This window comes from Sus scrofa, chromosome 15, assembly GCF_000003025.6.
Source record: "Sus scrofa isolate TJ Tabasco breed Duroc chromosome 15, Sscrofa11.1, whole genome shotgun sequence".
NCBI classification, from domain to species: Eukaryota; Metazoa; Chordata; class Mammalia; order Artiodactyla; family Suidae; genus Sus; species Sus scrofa.
Window position 1 is genome coordinate 66,898,011 of NC_010457.5, and position 13,164 is coordinate 66,911,174.

Sequence of the window (13,164 nt, forward strand, 5' to 3'; positions counted from 1 at the left end):
CATGGGGATGTGGTTCAATACTAAATGTCAAAGTATCCAGCACTGACAAGCAGTACAGTTTTTTTTTTTTTTCCTGCAAAACCACTTTACTAATGACATACTTTGTCAAATTTTTATGTGTGACTGACTATTCCACTTCAATATACCTTGACTGGAAGGCTAACTGATTAGTAGTTTTTTTTTTTTTTTTTTTTTTTTTTTTTTTTTTTTTTTTTTTTTTTTTTTTTTTTACCAAGTCCACTGAAAAGAACAGAATTTTAATTTCCCTTGACAGATTGTTAAATTGGACTTTTAAAACATCTGGTCAGAGTTCCCGTCGTGGCTCAGTGGTTAACAAATCCAACTAGGAACCATGAGGTTGCGGGTTTGATCCCTGGCCTCGATCAGTGGGTTAAGGATCTGGTGTTGCCATGAGCTGTGGTGTAGGTCACAGATATGGCTCAGATCCTGTGTTGCTGTGGCTCTGGCCTAGGCCAGTGGCTACAGCTCCGATTAGACCTCCATATGCCCTGGGTGCGGCCCTAGAAAAGACAAAAAGACTAAATAAATAAATAAAACATCTGGTTAGTCCATGCCAATTATTCTTTTGAGTCATAAATATACAACTGCCACATAATGTAATATTCTTTAAAAAAATAAAGTCCCAAACAAACAAAATTATGGAAATAGGTTGTCTCAGTGTGTAAACTACACAGCAATAGCAAAGAGCCACTTTCGAAAGTTGTATTAACTTGTTTCAGGCTACAAGGACTTTATTCTTAGATTATCTTCTTCAAATTGTATTTTTAATGATGGTTGTCCATTTAGAAACGTATTTACACTTCCTCCCAAGCTCCACCTTGTGACAAGTGGCACCAGTTTTGAGGCAGCTAGTTGTAATAATTAAAATGCGCTCTAGGAAGATTTCCCCAAGTTTCTGTCAGAGGACCTTATTTATTCCATAACCACCTGGTATTTTCTTCTTATGTACTTCTTTACTGGTTTACTGTCTGTTTTCCTTCACTGGCAAGAAAACACTCACCCCAATAGCTCCAATTTCTAGAATGGCTCTTTGTTCTTACTAGGAACTTGATAAACATTTATGTGAGGAGTAAACTTTTGAATATTGATTATGAAGTCCTTTCTCTTTATAAGAAATTAATGAAGGACAATCAACTCTGTGATTTTAACTTATAGATGATATTGTACTTTGACTGCACTAACTAGTCCAATGCATATGAAGTTGGTTCCCCATAACGTAGGGTTTTTTTTTTTTTTCCTCTTTTTAGGGCTGCACCTGAGGCACATGGAAGTTCCCAGGTTAGAGGTTGAATCAGAGTTGCAGTTGCCGGCCTATACCACAGCCACAGCAGCGTCGGATCTGAGCCACATCTGTGACCTATGCCACAGCTTGCGGCATGCTGGATCCTTAACCCACTGAGCCAGGCCAGAGATCAAACCCACATCTTCATGGATACTATGTCAGGTTCTTAACCCTCTGAGCCACAACAGGAACTCCCATAAATTATAGTTAACTAAATAGAACTCCCCAAATAAACTACTTTATATAGCAAAGGTATCTAGATCATTGTTGGAGAGTAATTTATTTAATATTTCTCCACATATCCTCTAGTCTGGTTCTAATGAAACTGTAATTCAGATCTTTAACTTTTACCCTTTAAGTTCAAGTTATATTTTATGTTTTGTGGTTGTTTGGAATGGTATATATTTTATACCTTTAGATTTTAATAAAGCTCATGAGTTTTAACAGTATTAACATGTCAATAAATTCCTTTGAGCTTATCTTTAAGGTCTTTTTAATTATCCAACTTTGTCATTTAGTTATTAATGATTTTAGGCCATACTGCAAGCTTGCTAACCGAGATCTTTATTATTTAAAGAAAGATTATTTTTCTTGTCCTTTAGTTTGAGAAGTCAGAACTAATAAAAATGAATCTTACCCTAAATACCATTATAGAGTCCAGAACCTGTAAGTTTTAAGCTTAGAAGTAAGTGATTTTCAAAACTTGCTTTTACACTGATTGAATTAAAAAACAAACAAGAAACTTCTCAGAAGCCTTTCCTTTTTTTTCTTATATAAGTGTAGGGTTTTAAACTTTGTTTTGCTTCCTCTCTCTCTCTTTTAATGGAATGAGTGTGGGTAAAGGTCTGAATAGGGGCAAGATAAGTTTATAACCCCATTTGGTAGAAGCATATTAATGCAAAAACTATTCACATTGGTTTGAGAGATTTCCTTTGGGAGTTGCTTTTAATAGTTGTTTTCTGAATAATAACCATTGTAAAATTTCTCCTTTTTAAGAATCATCACAGTTTGAGGAAATAAATAAATCAACACCCACCTGATTTGGTTACAATTCAAAGCCAATAATCACTTTGAGAATAATTAGAATGGTAACACAATTTACATTACAGTGGCATCTGGTCCTTGAAGGAACGTACTCTTCTTTACTCATTCTCATGGTTGGGGCATTCCTCTCACTTCATTATTACTGGTCATTCTTCTCAAGATCAGAAATGAGAATATTTTCTTCTAAATTTACTGTACTAAAGTTAGTTGTAGAATAATAAGAATTTCTAAACTCTGAAAGTCTCCTGAAGATAATGCTATTGTGCTTGTATATGCAGAAGGAAAGTGTGGAAATTGCCAGAATTACCATCAGTGTCAGTGCTACCGCAAGAGGTATAATGCTGTGACTTGGTCCTGAAGAAGATGGAAAAAAAAAAAAGAAAAGAAAAAAGAAAACTTCAGTGACAATGAAGTAACACAGATAGTGTCACATAGTTACTTTCTATTTTTATTTCTATGAAAGATCATATTATTCTCTACTGTTTCAAACCTACCTTTTCCTAGATGCTCCTCTAGTGTGTGAATATCTAAAATCAAATACAAAAAATACTGAGATGAATTTTTCCTTTTAATTTAACAAAGTTATGTCATTTCTTATAGCAGGGCTCAGAAAACAGTGGCCCTTGGATCAAATCTGGTCACCTGTTTTTATTTTTATTTTTTGGCTTTTTAGGCCCTCACCCACGGCATATGGAGGTTCCCATGCTAGGGGTGGAATCAGAGCTGTAGCCACAGCCTATGCCACAGGCACAGCAACGCGAAATCTGAGCCACGTCTGTGTCCTACACCCCAGTTCACCACAACGCCAGATCCCCAATCCACTGAGCAAGGGCAGGGATCAACCTAGCAACCTCATGATTACTGGTCAGGTTTGTTTCCGCCACGCCACAAAGGGAACTCCCACCTATTTTTATAAATAATATTTTATTAGAACTCAACCACACTGATTTGTTTCCATTGTCGTAGTAGCTTATGTGCTAAATGGCAGTGTGACAGTTACTATCTGGTTCTTTACAAGAAAAGTTTGCTGACCCCTGATTATTAGTAATTATTAGTGCTCACAAACACATTCCCTATTTTTTTTTTTAAGTCAAAGAATCCCCATTCAGTCTCAGCACTGTGCTGCAATACAAAAAAAATATAGTGTCTGCCTGCAAGGAACTCACTTTTGTTCAGGATCTGATGTGGAGTTTTGTCCAGGAGTGATAACCTCCCTGGCTTTTTGCAAAGGTTAAAAAAATCAGCACCGGAGTTCCCGTTGTGGCTCAGTGGTTAACAAATCTGACTAGCATCCATGAGGATGAAGGTTTGATCCCTGGCCTTGCTCAGTGGGTTAGCATCTGGTGTTGACGTGAGCTGTGGTGTAGGTTGCAGACATGGCTCTTGGATCCTGCGTTGCTGTGGTTGTGGCATAGGCTGACAGCTACAACTCCGATTAGACGCTAGCCTGGGATCCTTTATATGCCAGAATGCGGCCCTAAAAAGAAAAAAAAAAAAGAAAAAATATCAGCACCTTCTCACATTTTAGATCTCAAGAATCTTAGGAAGTGAACAATAGCTCCTCCATTTGACAGTTGGAGGGTTCCTGTTTGAGGATTTTCTATTATAAGAATGTATCCTTTTTAAGTGGACTTGATATCAACATTTGAACTCTGCTATTTCTGATCTGGGTAAAGATCCAGAGAAATATGTAGAGAATGACCCAGAAGAAGAACTGCAAAGGGTTTATGAGTGGAGGAAGTGCTTCAGTGCATTACTTTGCCCATTCACTCTGAAAAAAAGTCAACATTGTTACCAATAGCAAAGCCACATTAAAAAAAACCCTGTGATTTTGCAATTTAAAAATAATATTGTATAACTTTGCATAATGTTTTTGAAAAAAGCATGTATTATTATGAATGTAAAGATCCTTTTCAAAGAAAGGCTGTTGAGGGAGTCTTTCTTCTCAGGATGGAGTTCAGGTGGAGTCAGAAATGTAGTCCTTCATGTATCTCTGTGTGGACAAGTACTTTTCTCACCTGCAAAGGGGGAATACTGTATCTGCTCCATTGCCTTGGAAAGTTGCTGTGAAGGATGAAGAGAGGTGTCCTATGTCGTAAGGGAAGCTTTAAAGTCCTGTGCAGACAGGAGATGCTTCTGATTTGTTCTTCACATCTGAATGCTCATGGTTGCTTGGGTGCACTATTTATTAAGCTCAGTCTTGTTTTCCACACAGAGTTGATATCCACATTTTTGGAGCTTCAAACTTTGGTTCCCACACCTATCAGTTTTGCTCTTCATTCCCAATATCTAATCAATCACTGAAACCTGATGAGTCTCTTTTCCCATTTCCACCCTCCCTTTTTGCTCCTAGTTTTATCACTCAGATTAAAACTGTCTCCCTTTACATCAGATGGTGAGACTCCACTGTGGGCATCTACAGACCACGTTCAGCTCCTCGAGGCACTCTCTGTGGAGGCATCCTACAGTCAATACAGCTTTGTTGCCGTCACCACCTAGCAGGAGCCAGTCTAAGCTCTTTCTCAATTTCTGCCTTTCATCATACTGGAACTTTGGTCCAATATTCCTTCCCTCCTTCGTCTTTTATGATTTCAAAGCCTCAGCCCTTCTCCCAAGCCTTCTCCAGGATCCCAGGCCACATCGACCCCTCCTTCTTTATAATACTGGAATCTAGAAACTGTTGTGACTATTGTAAACTCCTTCCCACTGTTAATGATCCTTGTTAATGTCCAGTCTTAGAAATCTCTATTATTTGAAGCTGACTAGAATTTTTCTGGATTAGATTTCTAAAGTTATTTTTTTTCCTCCATAGACTAAATATGTAGTTCAAGATGAAGTTCAAATATTGCATTTATAACATACAACAGCTTGCACCAGAGAATCACATATACTTACCCACAACTTACCTACATATCCACCTAGACCTGAATTATATTTCCTGGAATCAAATATGAAGCTTGAAAATTCTAAGTAGCAGTGACCAGAATGAGGGTTGCTAGTTTACATTTCTAGTTCTATTTGCTTGAAGTAAACTGCTTCTTTGCCCATTAACAGCTAGGGTGACACAAGATTGTCATAGTCTTTGTATTGACTTGTGATTTTTTCCTTTATATCAGAGAAAGAAGAAGCTGAAAAGTTCTCTGACTTGTTTGATATAAAACAAGATGATCATGCCAGAATCTATCCAAATACTGTGAATATTTGGATTTTAAAAGCTTTCAGTGCTCAAGAGGTGAGTCAGCTTTAGTCAGGGTAGGATCAGAATGAAGAAGTACCTTCTAACTTTACCCACCTGCTTCCATTTTACATATAAATCCCTTTTTGTCTTGACATGAGGATAACTGCCACACTCCTTCGGGAATCCTCAGGGCAACACACAGATGGGGTTTGACATGGCCCATCTCTGGCTTCCGAATACCCCAGTTTGACTGGTCTGTGGGAGTTCCATCAAACCACTTTATGGTTGTAGCTGTAGAAAAAATGCTAACTTACTATGAATTATGTGGACGGTTATCAAACCTACTAAGTCTGGAATGAACCATAAAAAAGCAGCCCTAAATTTAATGAGCCTCTCTCTTTATCTGATGCATTCAACTCAGTGGGTACAGTCATGGCTCGACATCAAGAGGTAGATACTAGTGAAGTTGCCTCATGAACAACTCTCTTTATTTTAGATATAATTGTTCTACTTTAGTTAATTTAAGATCTCATGTTTCTTAATGTAACACTTGGAATTTTGAAATATTCCTTATCATTATAACCAATTTAAAGAAACCATTTGAAGTCCTAACTTCTGTATCATTATAAAATGGTTTACTTTCTAAAAGAATTTTACAGTGAGTTTCTTTAAAAAGCAAGCCAGTGGTGCAGGGTGTGGGCAGCGGCAGAGTCCATCCACATGTAGGTGGTAAAGGGGTGCATTGTCTGAAAAGGCTTTAAAACAAACAATAAAATTAAGCAAAAGTCTGTCAGCTTTTTATTATCACCATGTGCTAGAAACTTTAAGCAATGGCAGGAGCTGAAATACTCTTCCTTGCCAGGGTAGACATATCCTCCAACTTGGTATACCACTGTAACAAGTTCTCCATACCAATTAAAATAATTTTCTTTATAAGTACTTTCAATAACCATCAATTATATTAAGGGGAAGAGATCATGCTCTCATCTGATTACAAATTGTGGTTTAATGAGTAGGAAGTAACAATTCTAATAGCATTATTTATCACTGAAACACTCCCATAACTCTATTGTGCTCTTCTAACATTTAGGAACCAGGGGTATTTTCATATGCTTTAGGGTCTATGACTAAGTCTGTGAACACAAAATTACTACCAAGCATCTTCATGATGTGAGATTAAGTTTGGTTTTATGGTTTGTTTGGTTTTTTCAATTTTTAAAATTTATTTATTTATTTTTGCTTTTTAGGACTGCACTTGCGGCATATGGAGGTTCCCAGACTAGGGGTTGAATCGGAGCTACAGCAGCTGGCCTACACCACAGCCACAGCAACGCAGGATCCGAACCACATCTGCGACCTGCACCACAGGTCATGGCAACACTGGATCCTTAACCCACTGAGTGAGGCCAGGGATCAAACCCACAACTTCATGTTTCCTAGTTGGATTCATTTCCACTGAGCCACAACGGGAACTCGTGTTGTTTGTTTTCATTTTTGTTTTTCTGGGATTATTTCAAATGACAAGAGGATATAAAAAAGGGTTAGCAGTACTGTCTTTGGAAGACATGGCTTTAGGATTTATGCTATTTTTTCATGGCAAAGGTATCCAACAAGAGTTTTCTGGTTTGCAGATGCCATTTCCACCAACCTTGACCACCCTCTATTTATTTATGCCCTCTCCTCTTCTTTACCCAAGTCACTTACTGTCACCATCAAACTGAGCATTGAGCCAAACCATCTGGACAGAAGAAGTGAAGGCAGAAAGCTCTTCTAGGAGAAATGAATTTTCAGCTTCATCTTTTATTGTTAAAAGATTAGATCCTATGAAAGAGACAGATAGCAAATGGAAGTATTTGTGTTTACATGTAAATACTTATTACTAAAATAATGTTCTCTATAGCATAACTCATAAAGCTTAGGCTTTGGTGCATGTAAATCAATGAAGTTAGAACACTCCTTCATACCATATACAAAAAATAAACTCAAAAATGGCTTAAAGATATATAAGACATGACAGAGTTCCCATCGTGCCTCAGCGGTAATGAATCTGACTAGTATCTATGAGAATGCGGGTTCAATCCCTGGCCTCGCTCAATGGCTTAAGGATCCGGCATTGCTGTGAACTGTGGTGTAGGTCCAGATGTGGCTGGGATCCTGCGTTGCTGTGGCTGTGGTATAGGCTGGCAGCTACAGCTCCAATTCAACCCCTAGCCCGGGAACTTCCATATCCTGCAAGTGAGGCCCTAAAAAGACCAAAAAAAAAAAAAAAAAAAAAAAAAGACACCATAAACACCATAAAACTTCTAGAAAGAGAACATAGGCAAAACATTATCTGACATAAATTGTAGCAGGGTTTTCTTTGGTCAGTCTCCCAAGGCAAAAGTAATAAAAGCAGAAATAAACAAATGGAACCTAGTAAAATTTGTAAGCTTCTGCACAGGAAAAGGAAACCATAAAAAAAAACACCTATGGAATGGAAAAAATATTTGCAAATGAAGTGACCGACAAGGGATTAATTTCCAGAATACCTAAATAGCTCATCCAGCTCAATATCTAAAATACCAAACAACTCAGAGACCTAAGCAGACATTTCTCCAAGGAAGACATACAGAGGGCTAACAGGCACATGAAAGGATGCTCAGCATTGCTAATTATTAGAGAAATGCAAATCAAAAGTATATTGTAGCATCACGTCACACCAGTCAGAATGGCTGTCATCAAAGTCTATAAATAATAAATGCTGGAGAGGGTCTAGAGAAAAGGGAACTCTCCTACATTGTTGATGGGAATGTAAACTGGTGGAGCCACTATGGAGAACAGCACAGAGGTTCCTTAAAAAACTAAAAATAGGGAGTTCCCGTATGGCACAGTGGTTAACGAATCGACTAGGAACCATGAGGTTGTGGGTTCGATTCCTGGCCTTGCTCAATGGGTTAAGGATCCGGTGTTGCCGTGAGCTGTGGTGTAGGTTGCAGATGCGGCTCGGATCCCGTGTTGCTGTGGCTCTGGCGTAGGCCAGTGGCCATGGCTTCGATTCGACCCCTAGTCCAGGAACCTCCATGTGCCGCAGGAGTGGCCCAAGAAATGGCAAAAAGACAAAAAAGAAAAAAAAAACTAAAAATAGGGTTAAGGTGATCCAGCAATCCCACTCTAGGGCATCTATCTGGGAAAGATGAAGACTCTAATTCAAAAACATACATGCACCCAGTGTTCGTAGCAGCACTATTTACAATAGCCAAGACATGGAAACAATCTAAGTGTCCATCAACAGATGAATGGATAAAGAAGATGTAGCATATATATATATATATATACAGTATATATACAATGGAATATTACTCAGCCATAAAAATGAAATAATGCCATTTGCAGCAACATGGATGGACCTAGAAATTATCATATTAATTAAGTCAGACAAAGAAAAGATGTCATATGATATCACTTATGTGTGGAATAAAAAAGCGATAAAAACAAACTTATTTACAAAACAGAAACAGACTAAAGACATAGAAAACCAACTTATGGTTACCAAAGAGGAAAGGCAGGGGGGATAAATTAGGAGTATGGGATTCAAGTTCTTTTGTTGTGCAGTGGGTTAAGGATCTGGCCTTGTCACTTCAGAGGCCCAGGTTTGATCCCTGGCCTGGGAACTTCCACATGCTGTGAGAGCAGCCAAAAAAAGAGAGAGAGAGAATAAACAACAAGGACCTACTTATAGTACAGGGAATGATATTCAATATCTTATAAGAACCTATAATGGAAAAGAACCTGAAAGATTGTGTATATACTATACTATATATGTATATATAGAAATCTCTTTGACGTACACCAGAAAGTAACTCAACACTGTAAATCAACTATACTTCAATAAAAAATAGAAAAGTCAAAATTTACATCGTAAATAAGTGATTTTTGACTAAAAATTTTATCTTTTTTTTTTTTTTTTTTTTTTTAGGGCTGCACAGAAGTTCCTAGGCTAGGGTCGAATTGGAGCTGTAGCTGGCCTACACCACAGCCACAGCCACATCAGATCCAAGCCGTGTCTGCGACCTGCATTTCAGCTTGTGGCAACACTAGATCCTTAACACACTCAGCAAGGCCAGAAATAGAATCCATGTCCTCATGAATTCTAGTCAGGTTTGTTACCACTGAGCCACAACGGGAACTCCTTTTGACTAAAAATTTTAAAGTGATATGACTTTTATGAAAAGATACAAGCTTATACTTAAAGCATAGAATATTTAGGGAACATTAAAGATTCATAATTCAAATTCATTCAAAGGGAACACTTTCTTAGGAGAGTGCAGTATTATGAGACATCATCTTGGGTTTTTAATTTTGTATTGGACATTAAACATATTAGCCAACCCCAAACAAGCGAAATCAATAATATTTATTTTTTCAATTGTTTTTGTTGCTTCTAAAGTCACTAAGTAATCAAACAAATGAATAAAACTACCTTGTTCACTAAAACATGAAGAAGAAATACATTGAAAGCATTTTACCAGCACAAAAGAATTACCTTCCTTTTTGCAAAATTCATGAGCAGCCTCAAAACTCGTACTGTCTAGGACTGTAGAAAAACTGTAGCAATTACTTCTGAATTTTATCCAGGGAATAGATGTTTCTGAGCACAACTCTGGGTATCTGGGTCTTGTTTCTATGAACAAAATCAGTTATGATTTCAGGGGGGGGGTGACTGTGTCCATTGATTGAGATAAACATTGCATTGCATTCTACAAAAGACCAAGATAAATATATGTAATGAGATTTTCATGATAATACTCAAAAGAGTGGATTTAATAAAACAATTACAAAATTAGGAATAGTTTGTACCATGTCTGGGAGAAATAATCTTTACCTACACACAACAGGACATATTAATGCATAGCTTCATAGGCTCAATTTGGGAGCTGCCTGGGTGAAGGTGTCTCTCTTTCATATTTACAATTAGTACCTAAAATTTGGGAAAAGGGGAGGATGTGATTCATAGAAATACTGGCAGCTGAATGAAATTGGCAAAAGGCACTTCCAACTGTACAAAATGTGTTCCACTCAGTGCTGAAGATAATAAAATTTTACCTGCTCATCAACCTATGAAAGAAAATAAAGTATTCAATGAAGTATCATAACATAGCCCAACATAGTGTTGGTGGCACACTGGTGAGCATAGCTGCCTTCCACAACAGCACAACAACACAACCCAACACATAACTAAGGGAAATTTGTTTCAGAGGCCAAGCATGAGAGGCAGACATATCCACACGGATTTCCTAGGTGTGTGGCAATGGGGATGTTACCTATCCTTCTCGCACAGAAAGGAGAGCTAACAATAACATCTTTCTTACAACTTAAGAAGTTTAGGTGAGCTAGTGCTTGACGCTTAAGCCTCAATAATGCAGTGTTACTTAAAAAAGGATAACTTTATGATGTTTTAGAATAATTAGCTTTCCCAATATATATGGTAATCATTTATATTTTTTGTCCTGAATTGTTTTGATCAGAAGTTAAGTAATATGCGTGCTATTTGACTTATAGTATCCAGAGTGTAAGTAAATACATGCACACTTACTAAATGAGAGATTTCAAAAGAAACCAGCTAGTGTTAAGGAACTCTCTTTTTGTTCAGCACTGCAATCAAAGGAAAGGGGACCTGGTGTAATAGGATAAACACAACAGAGAGGAAGGAAACTTAGCTTCTATTCCTGCTGCTGTTGATGGACATCTATTAGACCTTCAGAAAGCTGTTTAATGCTCTAAGTTTTATATTTAAAATAAAGTTTACCTGATTGGGCTAGGTGAACTTTAAGTGTAATGAGATGCTATTATTATCATTACCTATTTACATATATAATATAAATATAAGTATTACCATGATGATGATGATGATGATGATGTGATGGCTCTGGAATCCTATTAGTCTTTGACTTAAACAAATCCTCAGTGGTATTCAAGTTCCTCTACACATACTCCTAACCTATGTTTCTAGCCTCATTTCCTACCTCTCCCTTGCCCAAAACCTGTGATGCAGAAAAATCTTGACCCCAGCTTTGCCTTATACACGCCCAGTCCTTTTTTCCTCCCATGTCTTTGCCCAAACTTATCTGCTGAGAATGCTTCTCCATGTCCCATCACTGCCTGATTATATCCCATCTATTCTTTAAGGACAATGTCCACAGTCATCTCCTTGAGAAGTCTTTTTACTTTCCCCCAAGTGGATATGATGTGCTCTTTTTCTTGCTAGCTCCCACGGAGCTTGCTCCGCCCCTTGTCATTTGGGAGCCCTGCCTTGTGTAACAGTTATTCATCTGCACGTCATCTGCCAGATCAAATGCTTCTTAAGAGCAGATACTTCTTATGACCCTTCCTTATAGCTCCTGCTTAGCACAGTACCTTCTTTGCATACAGTTGGTGCACAGCACATATTTTTTGAATCGAGTAGAATGGAACCTACCCGTGAGCACTTGACAGATGGCTCCTTGCAGATATGACTCGCAGGCTGTGCTACTCCAGCGCCCACTGGTGTCTGCGAAAACACAGTCACCCAGGAAGGATGACTCATCATCTTTCCAAAAACTGAAGGAAGATTTGGTGCCATCTGACCATTCAAAGTGAAGACCATTCTGTGGAGGGAAACTGAGCCATCATTTCCTTGGCCATGACTGCTGGTACTATCACCCAGTGCTGTCTGAGCAGCCCTGACTCCACACATAGATTCCTATTTCCATATCTACACTTATAGTTCAGGGGGTCCAGGACAGCTTGTGAATGTGCCCTGAAAAAAAGGACTATCTGCCACAGGCAACATCCTTTTTAGTTTTGGGGAATCTTTGGCTCCTTGCCACCATAATTTCCCAGTAAGCAGTCTGAGTGAAGCTGAATCAATATCTTCTTCTTTACACCAAAATAAATTTAAGATTGATCTAAGATTCAAACATAAAATTGAAAACATAAAAATGCTAAAGAAAACTTGGCTAAATATTTTATACTCTTGATATGAGGAATATCTTTCCAAGTCTGATAAAAAAAATCCAGAGGCCATAAAGCAAAACTGCATAAATTTGAAACATTCTGTAATACAAAAATACAATAAACAACCATGAAGTACCATCCTTTCAACTACCCCACTGTCAAGGATTAAAATTTTGACATTCCCAGTGTTGGCAAGGACATGAAAAAAGAAGATGTTAGCATACATTGTTGTTAGCATGTAAGTTGGCACCAGTTTTGGAGGGCAATATGGTACCACTTGCTAACAGTTAAAGGATACACAGTGGCTTCACTTCTGGAGATTTATCCTACTTGTGCAAAGATATTTTTGTGCATTGTTTGGATTGTGAGAACTGGGAAGAACCCAAATGTCCATTCACAGAAGAATGGTTTAATAAATTATGGTATATCCTTACATGCTGCTATCGCAAAGAATGTGTTAGATTTTTATGTGCTGACATGGAAAGCCATACAAGATATGTTAAATAAAAAAACAAGTTTAAGGACAGAATATATAGTATGAACTCATTTGTGTTTAAAAGCCATATTTATATTAACCCATTAAATTGTATATATGTGGATACACATTTATATACAGATCTCTAAATGACACACAAGCAACTGTTTTTTTGTGTGTTTGCTTTTTGTT

General features: G+C 37.7%; 1 protein-coding gene across 1 annotated transcript in view; it reads right to left on the reverse strand.

Annotated features, from left to right (window-relative positions):
* The window catches only part of PLA2R1 (phospholipase A2 receptor 1), a 118,826-nt gene continuing 107,434 nt past the window's right edge, over positions 1,773–13,164 (reverse strand). The window contains 6 exon segments of the mRNA XM_021074789.1: positions 1,773–2,701; positions 2,842–2,874; positions 5,640–5,816; positions 7,230–7,346; positions 10,048–10,185; positions 11,980–12,148. Coding sequence (XP_020930448.1) covers positions 2,487–2,701; positions 2,842–2,874; positions 5,640–5,816; positions 7,230–7,346; positions 10,048–10,185; positions 11,980–12,148 — 849 coding nt within the window. The 3' untranslated portion in view covers positions 1,773–2,486.